General features: G+C 65.1%; 2 protein-coding genes across 5 annotated transcripts in view; both read left to right on the top strand.

Annotated features, from left to right (window-relative positions):
* Positions 1–23,501, top strand: part of slc2a6 (solute carrier family 2 member 6) — a 112,829-nt gene that overhangs the window by 70,747 nt on the left and 18,581 nt on the right. The window contains exons 4-5 of the mRNA XM_059638324.1: positions 22,004–22,103; positions 22,636–22,847. Coding sequence (XP_059494307.1) covers positions 22,004–22,103; positions 22,636–22,847 — 312 coding nt within the window. The remainder of the gene's footprint in view (positions 1–22,003; positions 22,104–22,635; positions 22,848–23,501) is intronic.
* rexo4 (REX4 homolog, 3'-5' exonuclease) overlaps positions 15,955–23,501 on the top strand; it is a 202,371-nt gene continuing 194,824 nt past the window's right edge. Inside the window, exon 1 of one of the 4 annotated variants that reach the window (XM_059638332.1) lies at positions 15,955–16,010. The gene's annotated coding sequence lies outside the window, so the exon portion shown is untranslated. Of the gene's footprint in view, positions 16,011–16,058; positions 16,107–18,387; positions 18,425–21,730; positions 21,769–23,501 lie in introns of those variants that run through there. The other 3 variants (XM_059638331.1, XM_059638328.1, XM_059638333.1) reach the window with 3 other exon arrangements.

Here is a 23,501-nt window from a genome sequence, read left to right as displayed (position 1 = left end):
GAGCGTCAGTAGTGAGGGAGTGGGCACTGTCGGAGGGTCAGTAGTGAGGGAGCGCCGCACTGTCGGAGGGTCAGTGCTGGGGGAGCAGGCACTATTGGATGGTCAGTGCTGAGGGAGCGGGCACTGTCGGAGGGTCAGTGCTGGGGGAGCGGGCACTATTGGATGGTCAGTGCTGAGGGAGAGGGCACTGTAGGAGGGTCAGTGCTGAGGGAGAGGGCACTGTAGGAGGGTCAGTGCTGAGGGAGTGCTGCACTGTCTGAGGGTCAGTGCTGAGGGAGCGGGCACTGTTTGAAGGTTAGTGCTGAGGGAGTGGGCGCTGTCGGAGGGTCAGTGCTGAGGGAGCTGGCGCTGTCGGAGGGTTAGTGCTGAGGTAGCGGGCACTGTCGGAGGGTCAGTGCTGAGGGAGTGGGCGCTGTCGGAGGGTCAGTGCTGAGGGAGTGCCGCACTATCGGAGGGTCAGTGCTGAGGGAGTACTGCACTGTCTGAGGGTCAGTGCTGAGGGAGCGGGTGCTGTCTGAGGGTCAGTTCTGAGGGAGCGGGCGCTGTCGGAGGGTCAGTGCTGAGGGAGCGGGCACTGTCGGAGGGTTAGTGGTGAGGGAGCGGGCGCTGTCGGAGGGTCAGTGCTGAGGGAGCGGGTGCTGTCGGAGGGTCAGTGCTGAGGAAGTGGGCGCTGTCTGAGGGTCAGTGCTGAGGGAGCGGGCGCTGTCGGAGGGTCAGTGCGGAGGGAGCGGGCACTGTCGGAGGGTCAGTGCGGAGGGAGCGGGCACTGTCGGAGGGTCAGTGCTGAGGGAGTGGGCACTGTCGGAGGGTCAGTTCTGAGGGACTGGGGGCTGTCGGAGCGTCAGTAGTGAGGGAGTGGGCACTGTCGGAGGGTCAGTGCTGAGGAAGTGGGCGCTGTCTGAGGGTCAGTGCTAAGGGAGCGGGCGCTGTCGGAGGGTCAGTGCTGAGGGAGCGGGCGCTGTCGGAGGGTCAGTGCTGAGGGAGCGGGCACTGTCAGAGGGTCAGTGCTGAGGGAGTGCTGCGCTGTCGGAGGGTCAGTGCTGAGGGAGCGGGCGCTGTCGGAGGGTCAGTGCTGAGGGTGCGGTTGCTGTCGGAGGGTCAGTGCTGAGGAAGAGGGCGCTGTCTGAGGGTCAGTGCTGAGGGAGCGGACACTGTCGGAGGGTCAGTGCTGAGGGTGCGGGCACTGTCGGAGGGTCAGTGCTGAGGGAGTGGGCGCTGTCGCAGGGTCAGTGCTGAGGGAGTTTGCACTGTCGAAGGGTCAGTGCTGAGGGAGCGGGCGCTGTCGGCGGGTCAGTGTTGAGGGAGCGGGCGCTGTCGGAGGGTCAGTGCTGAGGAAGTACCGCACTATCGGTGGCTCATTGCTGAGGGAGTGGGCGCTGTCGGAGGGTCAGTTCTGAGGGACTGGGGGCTGTCGGAGCGTCAGCAGTGAGGGAGTGGGCACTGTTGGAGGGTCAGTAGTGAGGGCGTGCCTCACTGTCGGAGGGTCAGTGCTGAGGGAGCGCCGCACTGTTGGAGGGTCAGTGCTGAGGGAGAGGGCACTGTCGGAGGTTCAGTGCTGAGGGAGCGGGCACTGTTTGAGGGTTAGTGCTGAGGGAGTGGGCGCTGTCGGAGGGTCAGTGCTGAGGGAGTGCCGCACTATCGGAGGGTCAGTGCTGAGGGAGTACTGCACTGTCTGAGGGTCAGTGCTGAGGGAGCGGGTGCTGTCTGAGGGTCAGTTCTGAGGGAGCGGGCGCTGTCGGAGGGTCAGTGCTGAGGGAGCGGGCACTGTCGGAGGGTTAGTGGTGAGGGAGCGGGTGCTGTCGGAGGGTCAGTGCTGAGGAAGTGGGCGCTGTCTGAGGGTCAGTGCTGAGGAAGTGGGCGCTGTCTGAGGGTCAGTGCTGAGGGAGCGGGCGCTGTCGGAGGGTCAGTGCGGAGGGAGCGGGCACTGTAGGAGGGTCAGTGCGGAGGGAGCGGGCACTGTCGGAGGGTCAGTGCTGAGGGAGTGGGCACTGTCGGAGGGTCAGTGCTGAGGAAGTGGGCGCTGTCTGAGGGTCAGTGCTAAGGGAGCGGGCGCTGTCGGAGGGTCAGTGCTGAGGGAGCGGGCGCTGTCGGAGGGTCAGTGCTGAGGGAGCGGGCACTGTCGGAGGGTCAGTGCTGAGGGAGTGCTGCACTGTCGGAGGGTCAGTGCTGAGGGAGCGGGCGCTGTCGGAGGGTCAGTGCTGAGGGAGTGCTGCACTGCCGGAGGGTCAGTGCTGAGGGAGCGGGCGCTGTCGGAGGGTCAGTGCTGAGGGTGCGGTTGCTGTCGGAGGGTCAGTGCTGAGGAAGAGGGCGCTGTCTGAGGGTCAGTGCTGAGGGAGCGGACACTGTCGGAGGGTCAGTGCTGAGGGTGCGGGCACTGTCGGAGGGTCAGTGCTGAGGGAGTGGGCGCTGTCGCAGGGTCAGTGCTGAGGGAGTTTGCACTGTCGAAGGGTCAGTGCTGAGGGAGCGGGCGCTGTCGGCGGGTCAGTGTTGAGGGAGCGGGCGCTGTCGGAGGGTCAGTGCTGAGGAAGTACCGCACTATCGGAGGCTCATTGCTGAGGGAGTGGGCGCTGTCGGAGGGTCAGTTCTGAGGGACTGGGGGCTGTCGGAGCGTCAGCAGTGAGGGAGTGGGCACTGTTGGAGGGTCAGTAGTGAGGGCGTGCCTCACTGTCGGAGGGTCAGTGCTGAGGGAGCGCCGCACTGTTGGAGGGTCAGTGCTGAGGGAGAGGGCGCTGTCGGAGGTTCAGTGCTGGGAGAGCGGGCACTGTCGGAGGGTCAGTGCTGAGGGATTGGGCACTGTCGGAGGGTCAGTGCTGGGAGAGCGGGCACTGTCGGAGGGTCAGTGCTGAGGGATTGGGCACTGTCGGAGGGTCAGTGCTTTGGGAGCAGGCACCTTTGGAGGGTCAGTGCTGTGGGAGTGGGCACTGTCGGAGGGTTAGTGCTGAGGGAGTGGGCACTGTCGGTGGGTCAGTAGTGAGGGAGTGGGGGCTGTCGGAGGGTCAGTAGTGAGGGAGTGCCTCACTGTCGGTGGGTCAGTGCTGAGGGAGCAGGCACTGTCGGAGGGTCAGTGCTGAGGGTGCGGGCGCAGTCGGAGGGTCAGTGCTGAGGGAGCGGGCACTGTCGGAGGGTCAGTGCTGAGGGCACGGACGCTGTCGGAGGGTCAGTGCTGAGTGACTGGGCACAGTCGGACGGTCAGTGCTGAGGGACTGCCTCACTGTCGCAGGGTCAGTGCTGAGGGAGCGCCGCACTGTCGGAGGGTCAGTACTGAGGGAGTGGGCACTGTTGGCGGGTCAGTGCTGAGGAAGTGCCGCACTGTCGGAGGGTCAGTGCTGAGGGAGCGGGCACTGTCGGAGGGTCAGTGCTGAGGGAGTGCTGCACTGTCTGAGGGTCAGTGCTGAGGGAGTGGGCACTGTTGGAGGGTCAGTGCTGAGGAAGTGCCGCACTGTCGGAGGGTCAGTGTTGAGGGAGCGGGCACTGTCGGAGGGTCAGTGCGGAGGGAGCGGGCACTGTCGGAGGGTCAGTGCTGAGGGAGCGGGCGCTGTCGGAGGGTCAGTGCTGAGGAAGTACCGGGCTATCGGAGGCTCATTGCTGAGGGAGTGGGCACTGTCGGAGGGTCAGTTCTGAGGGACTGGGGGCTGTCGGAGCGTCAGTAGTGAGGGAGTGGGCACTGTCGGAGGGTCAGTAGTGAGGGAGCGCCGCACTGTCGGAGGGTCAGTGCTGGGGGAGCAGGCACTATTGGATGGTCAGTGCTGAGGGAGCGGGCACTGTCGGAGGGTCAGTGCTGGGGGAGCGGGCACTATTGGATGGTCAGTGCTGAGGGAGAGGGCACTGTAGGAGGGTCAGTGCTGAGGGAGTGCTGCACTGTCTGAGGGTCAGTGCTGAGGGAGCGGGCACTGTTTGAAGGTTAGTGCTGAGGGAGTGGGCGCTGTCGGAGGGTCAGTGCTGAGGGAGCGGGCGCTGTCGGAGGGTTAGTGCTGAGGTAGCGGGCACTGTCGGAGGGTCAGTGCTGAGGGAGCAGGCACTGTCGGAGGGTCAGTGCTGAGGGTGCGGGCGCAGTCGGAGGGTCAGTGCTGAGGGAGCGGGCACTGTCGGAGGGTCAGTGCTGAGGGCACGGACGCTGTCGGAGGGTCAGTGCTGAGTGACTGGGCACAGTCGGACGGTCAGTGCTGAGGGACTGCCTCACTGTCGCAGGGTCAGTGCTGAGGGAGCGCCGCACTGTCGGAGGGTCAGTACTGAGGGAGTGGGCACTGTTGGAGGGTCAGTGCTGAGGAAGTGCCGCACTGTCGGAGGGTCAGTGCTGAGGGAGCGGGCACTGTCGGAGGGTCAGTGCTGAGGGAGTGCTGCACTGTCTGAGGGTCAGTGCTGAGGGAGCGGGCGCTGTTGGAGGGTCAGTGCTGAGGGAGCGGGTGCTGTCGGAGGGTCAGTGCTGAGGAAGTGGGCGCTGTCTGAGGGTCAGTGCTGAGGGAGCGGGCGCTGTCGGAGGGTCAGTGCTGAGGGAGCGGGCACTGTCGGACGGTCAGTGCGGAGGGAGCGGGCACTGTCGGAGGGTCAGTGCTGAGGGAGCGGGCGCTGTCGGAGGGTCAGTGCTGAGGGAGCGGGCACTGTCGGAGGGTCAGTGCTGAGGGAGCGGGCACTGTCGGACGGTCAGTGCGGAGGGAGCGGGCACTGTCGGAGGGTCAGTGCTGAGGAAGTGGGCGCTGTCGGAGGGTCAGTGCTGAGGGAGCAGGCACTGTCGGAGGGTCAGTGCTGGGGGAGCGGGCGCTGTCGGAGGGTCAGTGCTGAGGGAGCAGGCACTGTCGGAGGGTCAGTGCTGAGGGCACGGACGCTGTCGGAGGGCCAGTGCTGAGTGACTGGGCACAGTCGAACGGTCAGTGCTGAGGGACTGCCTCACTGTCGCAGGGTCAGTGCTGAGGGAGTGGGCACTGTTGGAGGGTCAGTGCTGAGGAAGTGCCGCACTGTCGGAGGGTCAGTGCTGAGGGAGCGGGCACTGTCGGAGGGTCAGTGCTGAGGGAGTGCTGCACTGTCTGAGGGTCAGTGCTGAGGGAGCGGGCGCTGTTGGAGGGTCAGTGCTGAGGGAGCGGGCACTGTCGGAGGGTCAGTGCTGAGGGAGCGGGCGCTGTCGGAGGGTCAGTGCTGGGGGAGCGGGCTCTGTCGGAGGGTCAGTGCTGAGGGAGAGGGCACTATTGGATGGTCAGTGCTGAGGGAGAGGGCACTGTAGGAGGGTCAGTGCTGAGGGAGTGCTGCACTCTCTGAGGGTCAGTGCTGAGGGAGCGGGCACTGTTTGAGGGTTAGTGCTGATGGAGTGGGCGCTGTCGGAGGGTCAGTGCTGAGGGAGCGGGCGCTGTTGGAGGGTTAGTGCTGAGGTAGCGGGCACTGTCGGAGTGTCAGTGCTGAGGGAGCGGGCACTGTTTGAGGGTTAGTGCTGAGGGAGTGGGCGCTGTCGGAGGGTCAGTGCTGAGGGAGTGCCGCACTATGGGAGGGTCAGTGCTGAGGGAGTGCTGCACTGTCTGAGGGTCAGTGCTGAGGGAGCAGGCGCTGTCGGAGGGTCAGTGCTGAGGGAGCGGGCGCTGTCGGAGGGTCAGTGCTGTGGGAGCGGGCACTGTCGGAGGGTCAGTGCTGAGGGCACGGACGCTGTCGGAGGGTCAGTGCTGAGTGACTGGGCACAGTCGGACAGTCAGTGCTGAGGGACTGCCTCACTGTCGCAGGGTCAGTGCAGAGGGAGCGCCGCACTGTCGGAGGGTCAGTACTGAGGGAGTGGGCACTGTTGGAGGGTCAGTGCTGAGGAAGTGCCGCACTGTCGGAGGGTCAGTGCTGAGGGAGCGGGCACTGTCGGAGGGTCAGTGCTGAGGGAGTGCTGCACTGTCTGAGGGTCAGTGCTGAGGGAGCGGGCGCTGTTGGAGGGTCAGTGCTGAGGGAGCGGGTGCTGTCGGAGGGTCAGTGCTGAGGAAGTGGGCGCTGTCTGAGGGTCAGTGCTGAGGGAGCGGGCGCTGTTGGAGGGTCAGTGCTGAGGGAGCGGGCGCTGTCGGAGGGTCAGTGCTGAGGGAGCGGGCACTGTCGGAGGGTCAGTGCTGAGGGAGTGCTGCGCTGTCGGAGGGTCAGTGCTGAGGGAGCGGGCGCTGTCGGAGGGTCAGTGCTGAGGGAGCGGGCGCTGTCGGAGGGTCAGTGCTGAGGGAGCGGTTGCTGTCGGAGGGTCAGTGCTGAGGAAGAGGGCGCTGTCTGAGGGTCAGTGCTGAGGGAGCGGGCGCTGTCGGAGGGTCAGTTCTGAGGGAGCGGGCGCTGTCGGAGGGTCAGTGCTGAGGGAGCGGGCGCTGTCGGAGGGTCAGTGCGGAGGGAGCGGGCACTGTCGGAGGGTCAGTGCGGAGGGAGCGGGCACTGTCGGAGGGTCAGTGCTGAGGGAGCGGGCGCTGTCGGAGGGTCAGTGCTGAGGAAGTACCGGGCTATCGGAGGCTCATTGCTGAGGGAGTGGGCACTGTCGGAGGGTCAGTTCTGAGGGACTGGGGGCTGTCGGAGCGTCAGTAGTGAGGGAGTGGGCACTGTCGGAGGGTCAGTAGTGAGGGAGCGCCGCACTGTCGGAGGGTCAGTGCTGGGGGAGCAGGCACTATTGGATGGTCAGTGCTGAGGGAGCGGGCACTGTCGGAGGGTCAGTGCTGGGGGAGCGGGCACTATTGGATGGTCTGTGCTGAGGGAGAGGGCACTGTAGGAGGGTCAGTGCTGAGGGAGAGGGCACTGTAGGAGGGTCAGTGCTGAGGGAGTGCTGCACTGTCTGAGGGTCAGTGCTGAGGGAGCGGGCGCTGTCGGAGGGTCAGTGCGGAGGGAGCGGGCACTGTCGGAGGGTCAGTGCGGAGGGAGCGGGCACTGTCGGAGGGTCAGTGCTGAGGGAGCGGGCGCTGTCGGAGGGTCAGTGCTGCGGAAGTGGGCGCTGTCTGAGGGTCAGTGCTAAGGGAGCGGGCGCTGTCGGAGGGTCAGTGCTGAGGGAGCGGGCGCTGTCGGAGGGTCAGTGCTGAGGGAGCGGGCACTGTCGGAGGGTCAGTGCTGAGGGAGTGCTGCGCTGTCGGAGGGTCAGTGCTGAGGGTGCGGGCACTGTCGGAGGGTCAGTGCTGAGGGAGTGGGCGCTGTCGCAGGGTCAGTGCTGAGGGAGTTTGCACTGTCGAAGGGTCAGTGCTGAGGGAGCGGGCGCTGTCGGCGGGTCAGTGTTGAGGGAGCGGGCGCTGTCGGAGGGTCAGTGCTGAGGAAGTACCGCACTATCGGTGGCTCATTGCTGAGGGAGTGGGCGCTGTCGGAGGGTCAGTTCTGAGGGACTGGGGGCTGTCGGAGCGTCAGCAGTGAGGGAGTGGGCACTGTTGGAGGGTCAGTAGTGAGGGCGTGCATCACTGTCGGAGGGTCAGTGCTGAGGGAGCGCCGCACTGTTGGAGGTTCAGTGCTGAGGGAGAGGGCACTGTCGGAGGTACAGTGCTGGGAGAGCGGGCACTGTCGGAGGGTCAGTGCTGAGGGATTGGGCACTGTCGGAGGGTCAGTGCTTTGGGAGCAGGCACCTTTGGAGGGTCAGTGCTGTGGGAGTGGGCACTGTCGGAGGGTTAGTGCTGAGGGAGTGGGCACTGTCGGTGGGTCAGTAGTGAGGGAGTGGGGGCTGTCGGAGGGTCAGTAGTGAGGGAGTGCCTCACTGTCGGTGGGTCAGTGCTGAGGGTGCGGACGCAGTCGGAGGGTCAGTGCTGAGGGAGCGGGCACTGTCGGAGGGTCAGTGCTGAGGGCACGGACGCTGTCGGAGGGTCAGTGCTGAGTGACTGGGCACAGTCGGACGGTCAGTGCTGAGGGACTGCCTCACTGTCGCAGGGTCAGTGCTGAGGGAGCGCCGCACTGTCGGAGGGTCAGTACTGAGGGAGTGGGCACTGTTGGAGGGTCAGTGCTGAGGAAGTGCCGCACTGTCGGAGGGTCAGTGCTGAGGGAGCGGGCACTGTCGGAGGGTCAGTGCTGAGGGAGTGCTGCACTGTCTGAGGGTCAGTGCTGAGGGAGCGGGCACTGTTGGAGGGTCAGTGCTGAGGAAGTGCCGCACTGTCGGAGGGTCAGTGCTGAGGGAGCGGGCACTGTCGGAGGGTCAGTGCTGAGGGAGCGGGCGCTGTCGGAGGGTCAGTGCTGAGGAAGTACCGGGCTATCGGAGGCTCATTGCTGAGGGAGTGGGCACTGTCGGAGGGTCAGTGCTGAGGGAGCGGGCACTGTCGGAGGGTCAGTAGTGAGGGAGCGCCGCACTGTCGGAGGGTCAGTGCTGGGGGAGCAGGCACTATTGGATGGTCAGTGCTGAGGGAGCGGGCACTGTCGGAGGGTCAGTGCTGGGGGAGCGGGCACTATTGGATGGTCAGTGCTGAGGGAGAGGGCACTGTAGGAGGGTCAGTGCTGAGGGAGAGGGCACTGTAGGAGGGTCAGTGCTGAGGGAGTGCTGCACTGTCTGAGGGTCAGTGCTGAGGGAGCGGGCACTGTTTGAAGGTTAGTGCTGAGGGAGCGGGCGCTGTCGGAGGGTTAGTGCTGAGGTAGCGGGCACTGTCGGAGGGTCAGTGCTGAGGGAGCAGGCACTGTCGGAGGGTCAGTGCTGAGGGTGCGGGCGCAGTCGGAGGGTCAGTGCTGAGGGAGCGGGCACTGTCGGAGGGTCAGTGCTGAGGGCACGGACGCTGTCGGAGGGTCAGTGCTGAGTGACTGGGCACAGTCGGACGGTCAGTGCTGAGGGACTGCCTCACTGTCGCAGGGTCAGTGCTGAGGGAGCGCCGCACTGTCGGAGGGTCAGTACTGAGGGAGTGGGCACTGTTGGAGGGTCAGTGCTGAGGAAGTGCCGCACTGTCGGAGGGTCAGTGCTGAGGGAGCGGGCACTGTCGGAGGGTCAGTGCTGAGGGAGTGCTGCACTGTCTGAGGGTCAGTGCTGAGGGAGCGGGCGCTGTTGGAGGGTCAGTGCTGAGGGAGCGGGTGCTGTCGGAGGGTCAGTGCTGAGGAAGTGGGCGCTGTCTGAGGGTCAGTGCTGAGGGAGCGGGCGCTGTCGGAGGGTCAGTGCTGAGGGAGCGGGCGCTGTCGGAGGGTCAGTGCTGAGGGAGCGGGCACTGTCGGACGGTCAGTGCGGAGGGAGCGGGCACTGTCGGAGGGTCAGTGCTGAGGGAGCGGGCGCTGTCGGAGGGTCAGTGCTGAGGAAGTACCGCGCTATCGGAGGCTCATTGCTGAGGGAGTGGGCACTGTCGGAGGGTCAGTGCTGAGGGAGTGCCGCACTATCGGAGGGTCAGTGCTGAGGGAGTGCTGCACTGTCTGAGGGTCAGTGCTGAGGGAGCGGGCGCTGTCGGAGGGTCAGTGCTGAGGGAACGGGTGCTGTCGGAGGGTCAGTGCTGAGGAAGTGGGCGCTGTCTGAGGGTCAGTGCTGAGGGAGCGGGTGCTGTCGGAGGGTCAGTGCTGAGGGAGAGGGCGCTGTCGGAGGGTCAGTGCTGAGGGAGCGGGCACTGTCGGAGGGTCAGTGGTGAGGGAGCGGGCGCTGTCGGAGGGTCAGTGCTGAGGGAGCGGGTGCTGTCGGAGGGTCAGTGCTGAGGAAGTGGGCGCTGTCTGAGGGTCAGTGCTGAGGGAGCGGGCGCTGTCGGAGGGTCAGTGCGGAGGGAGCGGGCACTGTCGGAGGGTCAGTGCGGAGGGAGCAGGCACTGTCGGAGGGTCAGTGCTGAGGGAGCGGGCGCTGTCGGAGGGTCAGTGCTGGGGGAGCGGGCACTATTGGATGGTCAGTGCTGAGGGAGAGGGCACTGTAGGAGGGTCAGTGCTGAGGGAGTGCTGCACTGTCTGAGGGTCAGTGCTGAGGGAGCGGGCACTGTTTGAGGGTTAGTGCTGAGGGAGTGGGCGCTGTCGGAGGGTCAGTGCTGAGGGAGCGGGCGCTGTCGGAGGGTTAGTGCTGAGGTAGCGGGCGCTGTCGGAGGGTCAGTGCTGAGGAAGTACCGGGCTATCGGAGGCTCATTGCTGAGGGAGTGGGCACTGTCGGAGGGTCAGTTCTGAGGGACTGGGGGCCGTCGGAGCGTCAGTAGTGAGGGAGTGGGCACTGTCGGAGGGTCAGTAGTGAGGGAGCGCCGCACTGTCGGAGGGTCAGTGCTGGGGGAGCAGGCACTATTGGATGGTCAGTGCTGAGGGAGCGGGCACTGTCGGAGGGTCAGTGCTGGGGGAGCGGGCACTATTGGATGGTCAGTGCTGAGGGAGAGGGCACTGTAGGAGGGTCAGTGCTGAGGGAGAGGGCACTGTAGGAGGGTCAGTGCTGAGGGAGTGCTGCACTGTCTGAGGGTCAGTGCTGAGGGAGCGGGCACTGTTTGAAGGTTAGTGCTGAGGGAGTGGGCGCTGTCGGAGGGTCAGTGCTGAGGGAGCTGGCACTGTTTGAAGGTTAGTGCTGAGGGAGTGGGCGCTGTCGGAGGGTCAGTGCTGAGGGAGCGGGCACTGTCGGAGGGTCAGTGGTGAGGGAGCGGGCGCTGTCGGAGGGTCAGTGCTGAGGAAGTGGGCGCTGTCGGAGGGTCAGTGCTGAGGGAGCGGGCACTGTCGGAGGGTCAGTGCTGAGGGCACGGACGCTGTCGGAGGGCCAGTGCTGAGTGACTGGGCACAGTCGAACGGTCAGTGCTGAGGGACTGCCTCACTGTCGCAGGGTCAGTGCTGAGGGAGCGCCGCACTGTCGGAGGGTCAGTACTGAGGGAGTGGGCACTGTTGGAGGGTCAGTGCTGAGGAAGTGCCGCACTGTCGGAGGGTCAGTGCTGAGGGAGCGGGCACTGTCGGAGGGTCAGTGCTGAGGGAGTGCTGCACTGTCTGAGGGTCAGTGCTGAGGGAGCGGGCGCTGTCGGAGGGTCAGTGCTGAGGGAGCGGGCGCTGTCGGAGGGTCAGTGCTGAGGGAGCAGGCACTATTGGATGGTCAGTGCTGAGGGAGAGGGCACTGTCGGAGGGTCATTGCTGGGGGAGCAGGCACTATTGGATGGTCAGTGCTGAGGGAGAGGGCACTGTCGGAGGGTCAGTGCTGAGGGAGCGGGCACTGTCGGAGGGTCAGTGCTGGGGGAGAGGGGAATATTGGATGGTCAGTGCTGAGGGAGAGGGCACTGTCGGAGGGTCAGTGCTGAGGGAGCGGGCACTGTTTGAGGGTTAGTGCTGAGGGAGTGGGCGATGTCGGAGGATCAGTGCTGAGGGAGTGCCGCACTATCGGAGGGTCAGTGCTGAGGGAGTGCTGCACTGTCTGAGGGTCAGTGCTGAGGGAGCGGGCGCTGTCGGAGGGTCAGTGCTGAGGGAGTGGGTGCTGTCGGAGGGTCAGTGCTGAGGAAGTGGGCGCTGTCTGAGGGTCAGTGCTGAGGGAGCGGGCGCTGTCGGAGGGTCAGTGCTCAGGGAGCGGGCGCTGTCGGAGGGTCAGTGCTGAGTGACTGGGCACAGTCGGACGGTCAGTGCTGAGGGACTGCCTCACTGTCGGAGGGTCAGTGCTGAGGGAGCGCCGCACTGTCGGAGGGTCAGTACTGAGGGAGTGTGCACTGTTGGAGGGTCAGTGCTGAGGAAGTGCCGCACTGTCGGAGGGTCAGTGCTGAGTGAGTGGGCACTATCGAAGGGTCAGTGCTGTGGGAGCGGGCGCTGTCGGAGGGCCAGTGCTGAGGGACTGGGGGCTGTCGGAGCGTCAGCAGTGAGGGAGTGGGCACTGTTGGAGGGTCAGTAGTGAGGGCGTGCCTCACTGTCGGAGGGTCAGTGCTGAGGGAGCGCCGCACTGTCGGAGGGTCAGTGCTGAGGGAGAGGGCACTGTCGGAGGTTCAGTGCTGTGGGAGTGGGCACTGTCGGAGGGTTAGTGCTGAGGGAGTGGGCGCTGTCGGTGGGTCAGTAGTGAGGGAGTGGGGGCTGTCGGAGGGTCAGTAGTGAGGGAGTGCCTCACTGTCGGTGGGTCAGTGCTGAGGGAGCAGGCACTGTCGGAGGGTCAGTGCTGAGGGAGCGGGCACTGTCGGAGGGTCAGTGCTGAGGGCACGGACGCTGTCGAAGGGTCAGTGCTGAGTGACTGGGCACAGTCGGACGGTCAGTGCTGAGGGACTGCCTCACTGTCGCAGGGTCAGTGCTGAGGGAGCGCCGCACTGTCGGAGGGTCAGTACTGAGGGAGTGGGCACTGTTGGAGGGTCAGTGCTGAGGAAGTGCCGCACTGTCGGAGGGTCAGTGCTGAGGGAGCGGGCGCTGTCGGAGGGTCAGTGCGGAGGGAGCGGGCACTGTCGGAGGGTCAGTGCGGAGGGAGCGGGCACTGTCGGAGGGTCAGTGCTGAGGGAGCGGGCGCTGTCGGAGGGTCAGTGCTGCGGAAGTGGGCGCTGTCTGAGGGTCAGTGCTAAGGGAGCGGGCGCTGTCGGAGGGTCAGTGCTGAGGGAGCGGGCGCTGTCGGAGGGTCAGTGCTGAGGGAGCGGGCACTGTCGGAGGGTCAGTGCTGAGGGAGGGGGCACTGTCGGAGGGTCAGTGTGAGGGAGGGGGCACTGTTGGCGGGTTAGTGCTGAGGGAGGGGGCACTGTCGGAGGGTCAGTGCTGAGGGAGCAGGCGCTGTCGGAGGGTCAGTGCTGAGGGTGCGGTTGCTGTCGGAGGGTCAGTGCTGAGGAAGAGGGCGCTGTCTGAGGGTCAGTGCTGCGGGAGCGGACACTGTCGGAGGGTCAGTGCTGAGGGTGCGGGCACTGTCGGAGGGTCAGTGCTGAGGGTGCGGGCACTGTCGGAGGGTCAGTGCTGAGGGAGTGGGCGCTGTCGGAGGTTCAGTGCTGAGGGTGCGGGCACTGTCGGAGGGTCAGTGCTGAGGGAGTGGGCGCTGTCGCAGGGTCAGTGCTGAGGGAGTTTGCACTGTCGAAGGGTCAGTGCTGAGGGAGCGGGCGCTGTCGGCGGGTCAGTGTTGAGGGAGCGGGCGCTGTCGGAGGGTCAGTGCTGAGGAAGTACCGCACTATCGGTGGCTCATTGCTGAGGGAGTGGGCGCTGTCGGAGGGTCAGTTCTGAGGGACTGGGGGCTGTCGGAGCGTCAGCAGTGAGGGAGTGGGCACTGTTGGAGGGTCAGTAGTGAGGGCGTGCATCACTGTCGGAGGGTCAGTGCTGAGGGAGCGCCGCACTGTTGGAGGTTCAGTGCTGAGGGAGAGGGCACTGTCGGAGGTTCAGTGCTGGGAGAGCGGGCACTGTCGGAGGGTCAGTGCTGAGGGATTGGGCACTGTCGGAGGGTCAGTGCTTTGGGAGCAGGCACCTTTGGAGGGTCAGTGCTGTGGGAGTGGGCACTGTCGGAGGGTTAGTGCTGAGGGAGTGGGCACTGTCGGTGGGTCAGTAGTGAGGGAGTGGGGGCTGTCGGAGGGTCAGTAGTGAGGGAGTGCCTCACTGTCGGTGGGTCAGTGCTGAGGGTGCGGACGCAGTCGGAGGGTCAGTGCTGAGGGAGCGGGCACTGTCGGAGGGTCAGTGCTGAGGGCACGGACGCTGTCGGAGGGTCAGTGCTGAGTGACTGGGCACAGTCGGACGGTCAGTGCTGAGGGACTGCCTCACTGTCGCAGGGTCAGTGCTGAGGGAGCGCCGCACTGTCGGAGGGTCAGTACTGAGGGAGTGGGCACTGTTGGAGGGTCAGTGCTGAGGAAGTGCCGCACTGTCGGAGGGTCAGTGCTGAGGGAGCGGGCACTGTCGGAGGGTCAGTGCTGAGGGAGTGCTGCACTGTCTGAGGGTCAGTGCTGAGGGAGTGGGCACTGTTGGAGGGTCAGTGCTGAGGAAGTGCCGCACTGTCGGAGGGTCAGTGCTGAGGGAGCGGGCACTGTCGGAGGGTCAGTGCTGAGGGAGCGGGCGCTGTCGGAGGGTCAGTGCTGAGGAAGTACCGGGCTATCGGAGGCTCATTGCTGAGGGAGTGGGCACTGTCGGAGGGTCAGTGCTGAGGGAGCGGGCACTGTCGGAGGGTCAGTAGTGAGGGAGCGCCGCACTGTCGGAGGGTCAGTGCTGGGGGAGCAGGCACTATTGGATGGTCAGTGCTGAGGGAGCGGGCACTGTCGGAGGGTCAGTGCTGGGGGAGCGGGCACTATTGGATGGTCAGTGCTGAGGGAGAGGGCACTGTAGGAGGGTCAGTGCTGAGGGAGCGGGCACTGTTTGAAGGTTAGTGCTGAGGGAGTGGGCGCTGTCGGAGGGTCAGTGCTGAGGGAGCGGGCGCTGTCGGAGGGTTAGTGCTGAGGTAGCGGGCACTGTCGGAGGGTCAGTGCTGAGGGAGCAGGCACTGTCGGAGGGTCAGTGCTGAGGGTGCGGGCGCAGTCGGAGGGTCAGTGCTGAGGGAGCGGGCACTGTCGGAGGGTCAGTGCTGAGGGCACGGACGCTGTCGGAGGGTCAGTGCTGAGTGACTGGGCACAGTCGGACGGTCAGTGCTGAGGGACTGCCTCACTGTCGCAGGGTCAGTGCTGAGGGAGCGCCGCACTGTCGGAGGGTCAGTACTGAGGGAGTGGGCACTGTTGGAGGGTCAGTGCTGAGGAAGTGCCGCACTGTCGGAGGGTCAGTGCTGAGGGAGCGGGCACTGTCGGAGGGTCAGTGCTGAGGGAGTGCTGCACTGTCTGAGGGTCAGTGCTGAGGGAGCGGGCGCTGTTGGAGGGTCAGTGCTGAGGGAGCGGGTGCTGTCGGAGGGTCAGTGCTGAGGAAGTGGGCGCTGTCTGAGGGTCAGTGCTGAGGGAGCGGGCGCTGTCGGAGGGTCAGTGCTGAGGGAGCGGGCGCTGTCGGAGGGTCAGTGCTGAGGGAGCGGGCACTGTCGGACGGTCAGTGCGGAGGGAGCGGGCACTGTCGGAGGGTCAGTGCTGAGGGAGCGGGCGCTGTCGGAGGGTCAGTGCTGAGGAAGTACCGCGCTATCGGAGGCTCATTGCTGAGGGAGTGGGCACTGTCGGAGGGTCAGTGCTGAGGGAGTGCCGCACTATCGGAGGGTCAGTGCTGAGGGAGTGCTGCACTGTCTGAGGGTCAGTGCTGAGGGAGCGGGCGCTGTCGGAGGGTCAGTGCTGAGGGAGCGGGTGCTGTCGGAGGGTCAGTGCTGAGGGAGAGGGCGCTGTCGGAGGGTCAGTGCTGAGGGAGCGGGCACTGTCGGAGGGTCAGTGGTGAGGGAGCGGGCGCTGTCGGAGGGTCAGTGCTGAGGGAGCGGGTGCTGTCGGAGGGTCAGTGCTGAGGAAGTGGGCGCTGTCTGAGGGTCAGTGCTGAGGGAGCGGGCGCTGTCGGAGGGTCAGTGCGGAGGGAGCGGGCACTGTCGGAGGGTCAGTGCGGAGGGAGCAGGCACTGTCGGAGGGTCAGTGCTGAGGGAGCGGGCGCTGTCGGAGGGTCAGTGCTGGGGGAGCGGGCACTATTGGATGGTCAGTGCTGAGGGAGAGGGCACTGTAGGAGGGTCAGTGCTGAGGGAGTGCTGCACTGTCTGAGGGTCAGTGCTGAGGGAGCGGGCACTGTTTGAGGGTTAGTGCTGAGGGAGTGGGCGCTGTCGGAGGGTCAGTGCTGAGGGAGCGGGCGCTGTCGGAGGGTTAGTGCTGAGGTAGCGGGCGCTGTCGGAGGGTCAGTGCTGAGGAAGTACCGGGCTATCGGAGGCTCATTGCTGAGGGAGTGGGCACTGTCGGAGGGTCAGTTCTGAGGGACTGGGGGCCGTCGGAGCGTCAGTAGTGAGGGAGTGGGCACTGTCGGAGGGTCAGTAGTGAGGGAGCGCCGCACTGTCGGAGGGTCAGTGCTGGGGGAGCAGGCACTATTGGATGGTCAGTGCTGAGGGAGCGGGCACTGTCGGAGGGTCAGTGCTGGGGGAGCGGGCACTATTGGATGGTCAGTGCTGAGGGAGAGGGCACTGTAGGAGGGTCAGTGCTGAGGGAGAGGGCACTGTAGGAGGGTCAGTGCTGAGGGAGTGCTGCACTGTCTGAGGGTCAGTGCTGAGGGAGCGGGCACTGTTTGAAGGTTAGTGCTGAGGGAGTGGGCGCTGTCGGAGGGTCAGTGCTGAGGGAGCGGGCACTGTTTGAAGGTTAGTGCTGAGGGAGTGGGCGCTGTCGGAGGGTCAGTGCTGAGGGAGCGGGCACTGTCGGAGGGTCAGTGGTGAGGGAGCGGGCGCTGTCGGAGGGTCAGTGCTGAGGAAGTGGGCGCTGTCGGAGGGTCAGTGCTGAGGGAGCGGGCACTGTCGGAGGGTCAGTGCTGAGGGCACGGACGCTGTCGGAGGGCCAGTGCTGAGTGACTGGGCACAGTCGAACGGTCAGTGCTGAGGGACTGCCTCACTGTCGCAGGGTCAGTGCTGAGGGAGCGCCGCACTGTCGGAGGGTCAGTACTGAGGGAGTGGGCACTGTTGGAGGGTCAGTGCTGAGGAAGTGCCGCACTGTCGGAGGGTCAGTGCTGAGGGAGCGGGCACTGTCGGAGGGTCAGTGCTGAGGGAGTGCTGCACTGTCTGAGGGTCAGTGCTGAGGGAGCGGGCGCTGTCGGAGGGTCAGTGCTGAGGGAGCGGGCGCTGTCGGAGGGTCAGTGCTGAGGGAGCAGGCACTATTGGATGGTCAGTGCTGAGGGAGAGGGCACTGTCGGAGGGTCATTGCTGGGGGAGCAGGCACTATTGGATGGTCAGTGCTGAGGGAGCGGGCGCTGTCGGAGGGTCAGTGCTGAGGAAGTACCGCGCTATCGGAGGCTCATTGCTGAGGGAGTGGGCACTGTCGGAGGGTCAGTTCTGAGGGACTGGGGGCTGTCGGAGCGTCAGTAGTGAGGGAGTGGGCACTGTCGGAGAGTCAGTAGTGAGGGCGTGCCTCACTGTCGGAGGGTCAGTGCTGAGGGAGTGCTGCACTGTTGGAGGGTCAGTGCTGAGGGAGTGGGCACTGTCGGAGGGTCAGAGCTGGGGGAGCAGGCACTATTGGAGGGTCAGTGCTGAGGGAGCGGGCACTGTCGGAGGGTCAGTGCTGGGGGAGCGGGCACTATTGGATGGTCAGTGCTGAGGGAGAGGGCACTGTAGGAGGGTCAGTGCTGAGGGAGTGCTGCACTGTCTGAGGGTCAGTGCTGAGGGAGCGGGCACTGTTTGAGGGTTAGTGCTGAGGGAGTGGGCGCTGTCGGAGGGTCAGTGCTGTGGGAGCGGGCGCTGTCGGAGGGTTAGTGCTGAGGTAGCGGGCACTGTCGGAGGGTCAGTGCTGAGGGAGCAGGCACTGTTTGAGGGTTAGTGCTGAGGGAGTGGGCGCTGTCGGAGGGTCAGTGCTGAGGGAGCGGGCGCTGTCGGAGGGTCAGTGCTGAGGGAGTGCTGCACTGTCTGAGGGTCAGTGCTGAGGGAGCGGGCGCTGTCGGAGGGTCAGTGCTGTGGGAGCGGGCGCTGTCGGAGGGTCAGTGCTGAGGGAACGGGTGCTGTCGGAGGGTCAGTGCTGAGGAAGTGGGCACTGTCTGAGGGTCAGTGCTGAGGGAGCGGGTGCTGTCGGAGGGTCAGTGCTGAGGGAGCGGGCACTGTCGGAGGGTCAGTGGTGAGGGAGCGGGCGCTGTCGGAGGGTCAGTGCTGAGGGAGCGGGTGCTGTCGGAGGGTCAGTGCTGAGGAAGTGGGCGCTGTCTGAGGGTCAGTGCTGAGGGAGCGGGCACTGTCGGAGGGTCAGTGCCGAGGGATCGGGCACTGTCGGAGGGTCAGTGCTTTGGGAGCGGGCACCTTTGGAGGGTCAGCGCTGAGGGAGCGGGCACTGTCAGAGGGTCAGTGCTGGGGGAGCGGGCACCGTCGGTGGGTCTGTGCAGAGGGAGTGGGCACTGTCGGAAGGTCAGTCGTGAGGGCGTGCCTCACTGTCGGAGGGTCAGTGCTGAGGGAGCACCGCACTGTCGGAGGGTCAGTACTGAGGGAGTGGGCATTGTTGGAGGGTGAGTGCTGAGGGAGCGGGTACTGTCGGAGGGTCAGTGCTGAGGGAGCGGGCGCTGTCGGAGGGTCAGTGCTGAGGGAGCGGGTACTGTCGGAGGGTCAGTGCTGAGGGAGCGGGTGCTGTCGGAGGGTCAGTGCTGAGGAAGTGGGCACTGTTGGAGAGTCAGTGCTGAGGGAGTGGGCACTGTTGGAGGGTCGGTGCTTGGGGAGCGGGCACTGTCGGAGGGTCTGTGCAGTGGGAGTGTGCACTGTCGGAGGGTCAGTAGTGAGGGCATGCCTCACTGTCGGAGGGTCAGTGCTGAGGGAGCACCGCACTGTTGGAGGGTCAGTGCTGAGGGAGCGGGCACTGTCGGAGTGTCAGTGCTGGGGGAGCGGGTACTATTGGAGTGTCAGTGCTGAGGAAGTGCCGCACTGTCGGAGGGTCAGTGCTGAGGGAGTGGGCACTGTCGGAGGGTCAGTGCTGAGGGAGCGGGCGCTGTCGGAGGGTCAGTGCTGAGGGAGCGGGTGCTGTCGGAGGGTCAGTGCTGAGGAAGTGGGTGCTGTCGGAGGGTCAGTGCTGAGGGAGCGGGCACTGTCGGAGGGTCAGTGCTGAGGGAGCGGGGGCTGTCGGAGGGTCAGTGCTGAGGAAGTGGGCGCTGTCGGAGGGTCAGTGCTGAGGGAGCGGGCACTGTCTGAGGGTCAGTGCTGAGGGAGCGGGCGCTGTCGGAGGGTCAGTGCTGAGGGAGCGGGCGCTGTCGGAGTGTCAGTGCTGAGGGAATGGGCGCTGTCGGGTGGTCAGTGGTGAGGGAGTGGGCACTGTCGGAGGGTCAGTAGTGAGGGAGCGGGCGCTGTCGGAGGGTCAGTGCTGAGGGAGCGGGCGCTGTCGGAGTGTCAGTGCTGAGGGAGCGGGCGCTGTCGGAGTGTCAGTGCTGAGGGAGCGGGCACTATTGGATGGTCAGTGCTGAGCGAGGAGGTAGTGTGGAGGGTCAGTGCTGAGTGACTGGGCACTGTCGGACGGTCAGTGCTGAGGGAGCGGGCGCTGTCGGAGGGTCAGTACTGAGGGAGTGGGCACTGTTGGAGGGTCAGTGCTGAGGGAATGGGCGCTGTCGGGTGGTCAGTGGTGAGGGAGTGGGCACTGTCGGAGGGTCAGTAGTGAGGGAGTGCCTCACTGTCGGAGGGTGAGTGCTGAGGGAGCGCCGCACTGTCGGAGGGTCAGTGCTGAGAGAGTGGGCGCTGTCGGGTGGTCAGTGGTGAGGTAGTGGGCACTGTCGGAGGGTCAGTAGTGAGGGAGTGCCTCACTGTCGGAGGGTGAGTGCTGATGGAGTGCCGCACTATCGGAGGGTCAGTGCTGAGGGAGCGGGCACTGTCGGAGGCTCATTGCTGAGGGAGTGGGCGCTGTCGGAGGGTCAGTTCTGAGGGACTGGGGGCTGTCGGAGCATCAGTCGTGAGGGAGTGGGCACTGTTGGAGGGTCAGTAGTGAGGGCGTGCCTCACTGTCGGAGTTTCAGTGCTGAGGGAGCGGGCACTGTCGGAGGGTCAGTGCTGGGCGAGCGGGCACTAATGGATGGTCAGTGCTGAGGGAGCGGGCGCTGTCGGAGGGTCAGTGTTGAGGGAGCGGGCGCTGTCGGAGGGTCAGTGCTGAGGAAGTGCCGCACTGTCGGAGGGTTAGTGCTGAGGGAGTGGGCGCTGTCGGAGGGTCAGTGCTGAGGGAGTGGGCGCTGTCGGAGGGTCAGTGCTGAGGGAGTGGGCACTGTCGGAGGGTCAGTGCTGAGGGAGCGCCGCATTGTTGGAGGGTCAGTGCTGGGGAGCGGGCACCGTTGGATGGTCAGTGCTGAGGGAGGAGGTACTGTGGGAGGGTCAGTGCTGAGTGACTGGGCACTGTCGGACGGTCAGTGCTGAGGGACTGCCTCACTGTCGCAGGGTCAGTGCTGAGGGAGCGCCGCACTGTCGGAGGGTCAGTACTGAGGGAGTGGGCATTGTTGGAGGGTGAGTGCTGAGGGAGCGGGTACTGTCGGAGGGTCAGTGCTGAGGGAGCGGGTGCTGTCGGAGGGTCAGTGCTGAGGAAGTGGGCACTGTCGAGGGGCAGTAGTGAGGGAGTGCCTCACTGTCGGAGGGCCAGTGCTGAGGGAGCAGCGCACTGTTGGAGGTCAGTGCTGAGGGAGCGGGCACTGTCGGAGGGTCAGTGCTGGGGGAGTGGGCACTGTCGGAGGGTCAGTGCTGGGGGACCGGGCACCGTCGGAGGGTCTGTGCAGTGGGAGTGGGCACTGTCGGAGGGTCAGTAGTGAGGGCGTGCCTCACTGTCGGAGGGTCAGTGCTGAGGGAGCGGGCACTGTCGGAGGGTCAGTGCTGGGGGAGCGGGCACTGTCGGAGGGTCAGTGCTGGGGGAGCGGGCACCGTCGGAGGGTCTGTGCAGAGGGAGTGGGCACTGTCGGAAGGTCAGTAGTGAGGGCGTGCCTCACTGTCGGAGGGTCAGTGCTGAGGGAGCACCGCACTGTTGGAGGGTCAGTGCTGAGGGAGCGGGCACTGTCGGAGGGTCAGTGCTGGGGGAGCGGGCACTATCGGATGGTCAGTGCTGAGGAAGTGCCGCACTGTCGGAGGGTCAGTGCTGAGGGAGCATGGGCTGTCGGAGGGTCAGTGCTGAGGGAGCGGGCACTATTGGATGGTCAGTCCTGAGGGAGGAGGTAGTGTGGAGGGTCAGTGCTGAGTGACTGGGCACTGTCGGACGGTCAGTGCTGAGGGACTGCCGCACTGTCGGAGGGTCAGTACTGCGGGGGTGGGCACTGTTGGAGGGTCAGTGCTGAGGGAGTGGGCGCTGTCGGGTGGTCAGTGGTGAGGGAGTGGGCACTGTCGGAGGGTCAGTAGTGAGGGAGTGCCTCACTGTCGGAGGGTGAGTGCTGAGGGAGTGGGCACTGTCGGAGGGTCAGTGCTGGGGGAGCGGGCGCTGTCGGAGGGTCAGTGCTGAGGGAGCGGTTGCTGTCGGAGGGTCAATGCTGAGGAAGTGGGCGCTGTCTGAGGGTCAGTGCTGAGGGAGCGGGCGCTGTCGAAGGGTCAGTGCTGAGGGAGCGCCGCACTGTCGGAGGGTCAGTGCTGAGGGAGCGGGCACTGTCAGAGAGTCAGTGCTGAGGGAGTGCCTCACTGTCGGAGGGTCAGTGGTGAGGGAGCGCAGCACTGTCGGAGGGTCAGTGCTGAGGGAGCGGGCACTGTCGGAGGGTCAGTTCTGGGGGAGCGGGCACTGTCGGAGGGTCAGTGCTGGGGGAGCGGGCACTATTGGAGGGTCAGTGCTGAGGAAGTGCCGCACTATCGGAGGGTCACTGCTGAGGGAGCAGGTGCTGTCGGAGGGTCAGTGCTGAGGGAGCGGGCACTATTGGATGGTCAGTGCTGAGGGATGAGGTAGTGTGGGAGGGGCAGTGCTGAGTGACTGGGCACTGTCGGATGGTCAGTGCTGAGGGCCTGCCGCACTGTCGGAGGGTCAGTACTGAGTGACTGGGCACTGTCGGACAGTCAGTGCTGAGGGACCGGGCACTGTCGGAGGGTCAGTGCTGAGGGAGCGCCGCATTGTTGGAGGGTCAGTGCTGAGGGAGCGGGCACTGTCGGAGGGTCAGTGCTGGGGGAGCGGGCACTATTGGATGGTCAGTGCTGAGGGAGGAGGTACTGTCGGAGGGCCAGTGCTGAGGGAGCGGGCGCTGTCGGAGGGTCAGTGCTGAGGGAGCGGGCGCTGTCGGAGGGTCAGTGCTGAGGTAGCGGGCGCTGTCGGAGGGTCAGTGCTGAGGGAGCGGGCACTGTCGGAGGGTCAGTGCTGAGCGAGCGGGCACTGTCGGAGGGTCAGTGCTGAGGGAGCGGGCGCTGTCGGAGGGTCAGTGCTGAGGGAGCGGGCGCTGTCGGAGGGTCAGTGCTGAGGGAGCGGGCTGTCGGAGGGTCAGTGCTGAGGGAGCGGGTACTGTCGGAGGGTCAGTGCTGAGGGAGCGGGCACTGTCGGAGGGTCAGTGCTGAGGGAGCGGGCACTGTCGGAGGGTCAGTGCTGAGGGAGCACGGAATACGTTCCCCCAGGTCCCAGGGAACCTCTGGAACTCTCAGTCTGAGTAAGTTGAAGGTGGTGCAGGTGAACGTGGCGTCTCCCAATTGTGCTGCTTTAGCAATTGCAGCAGCAGGACCGACCTGCAGCTGTGGGTTTGCTTGGAGACCGGAGCCCGATCCTGGCCATGTCGCTGCCCGGCAGGTACTGACGAGTTACATTCCTGTCCTGCAGATATACATTGCGGAGATCTCCGTGGCCAAGATGAGAGGGAGGATGGGAGTTGGACCCCAGATCATGCTTGTGCTTGGAACGCTCCTGCTGTACGCACTGGGTGAGGAATTCCACAGATTGGGAATCTACTTGTTGCGGTCCAATTCTGTACAATGGCACTGAGGAAGATCTTTCCCGGCTGTAGCCAGGAGGTCCGCTCTCGGGCCGACCTGGCCAGGGACTGACCATCACATTGGCCTGTTAGTCCGTACTGGAACACAGGAGCAGGACTGAGCCATTCGGCCCTTCAAGTGGCTGGTCATCATCAAGCGACCAAAGGGGTTGAGGGATCAATGAGAAGTCATTTGGTTCTATTGCAGTGAGGTTCCCAGTTAGCTCTGGGATGGAGAGTACTCGAACATCTTCCAGAAAAGTTCCCGGCTGCAACACCCCGTACCAAGTGTGTGTTAGCACAGCAACGTCTGCAAAGCAGCAGAGTCTGAGTGACTGGGCAAAAGGGCTCATCCCTTGGGATTGGAGGGAATGTGGAGGGAGTGGCTTGATGGTCCAAGTCGGGTCAATGTGTGGAGATAATTGGGGGAAGATGTTGGTGAATGAAGTCCATTTAACACAGAATCCTTGTCACCCATCAGCCCTGGTGCTGTCCTGGCGATGGCTGGCAGTAGTTGGCGCCTTTATCCCCGTGGTCATGATCACCCTCATGTGGTACATGCCAGAGTCTCCTCGCCATTTAATCTCCAAACGCCGCGATACTGAAGCCATCGAGGCACTGGCTTGGCTTCGAGGCCCTGACGCCAACTACCAGCTCGAGTACAAAGAGATCGAGGACTCGCTCAGCCGCGACGTAAGTTGTTGTTGTCTTCAGCTGGCACTGAAACGTCATTCGCTGCTTTACCGTCTCTTCCCACCTTCACCGATTGGGCCTCACGTAGGACACGGTCTCCATGGAGACCAGCAACCCCCTCACCCTCAACCTCAACCTCACCCTCACCCTCAACCTGACCCTCACCCTCACCCTCACCCTCACCCTCAACCTGACCCTCACCCTCACCCACACCCACACCCTCACCCTCACCCACACCCTCAACCTGACCCTCACCCTCACCCTCACCCTCACCCTCAACCTGACCCTCACCCACACCCTCACCCTCAACCTCACCCTCACCCTCACCCTCAACCTGACCCTCACCCTCACCCACACCCTCACCCTCACCCTCACCCTCACCCTCACCCTCAACCTCACCCTCACCCTCACCCTCAACCTGACCCTCACCCACACCCTCACCCTCACCCTCACCCTCACCCTCAACCTCACCCTCACCCTCACCCTCACCCACACCCACATCCTCACCCTCAGCCACACCCTCACCCACACCCTCACCCTCAGCCACACCCTCACCCACACCCTCACCCTCACCCTCAGCCACACCCTCACCCACACCCTCACCCTCACCCTCACCCACACCCTCACCCTCACCCTCACCCTCACCCAAACCCT

This window comes from Stegostoma tigrinum, chromosome 29 (assembly GCF_030684315.1).
Source record: "Stegostoma tigrinum isolate sSteTig4 chromosome 29, sSteTig4.hap1, whole genome shotgun sequence".
Taxonomy (NCBI): domain Eukaryota; kingdom Metazoa; phylum Chordata; class Chondrichthyes; order Orectolobiformes; family Stegostomatidae; genus Stegostoma; species Stegostoma tigrinum.
This window is presented reverse-complemented; position numbering and strand designations above follow the sequence as displayed.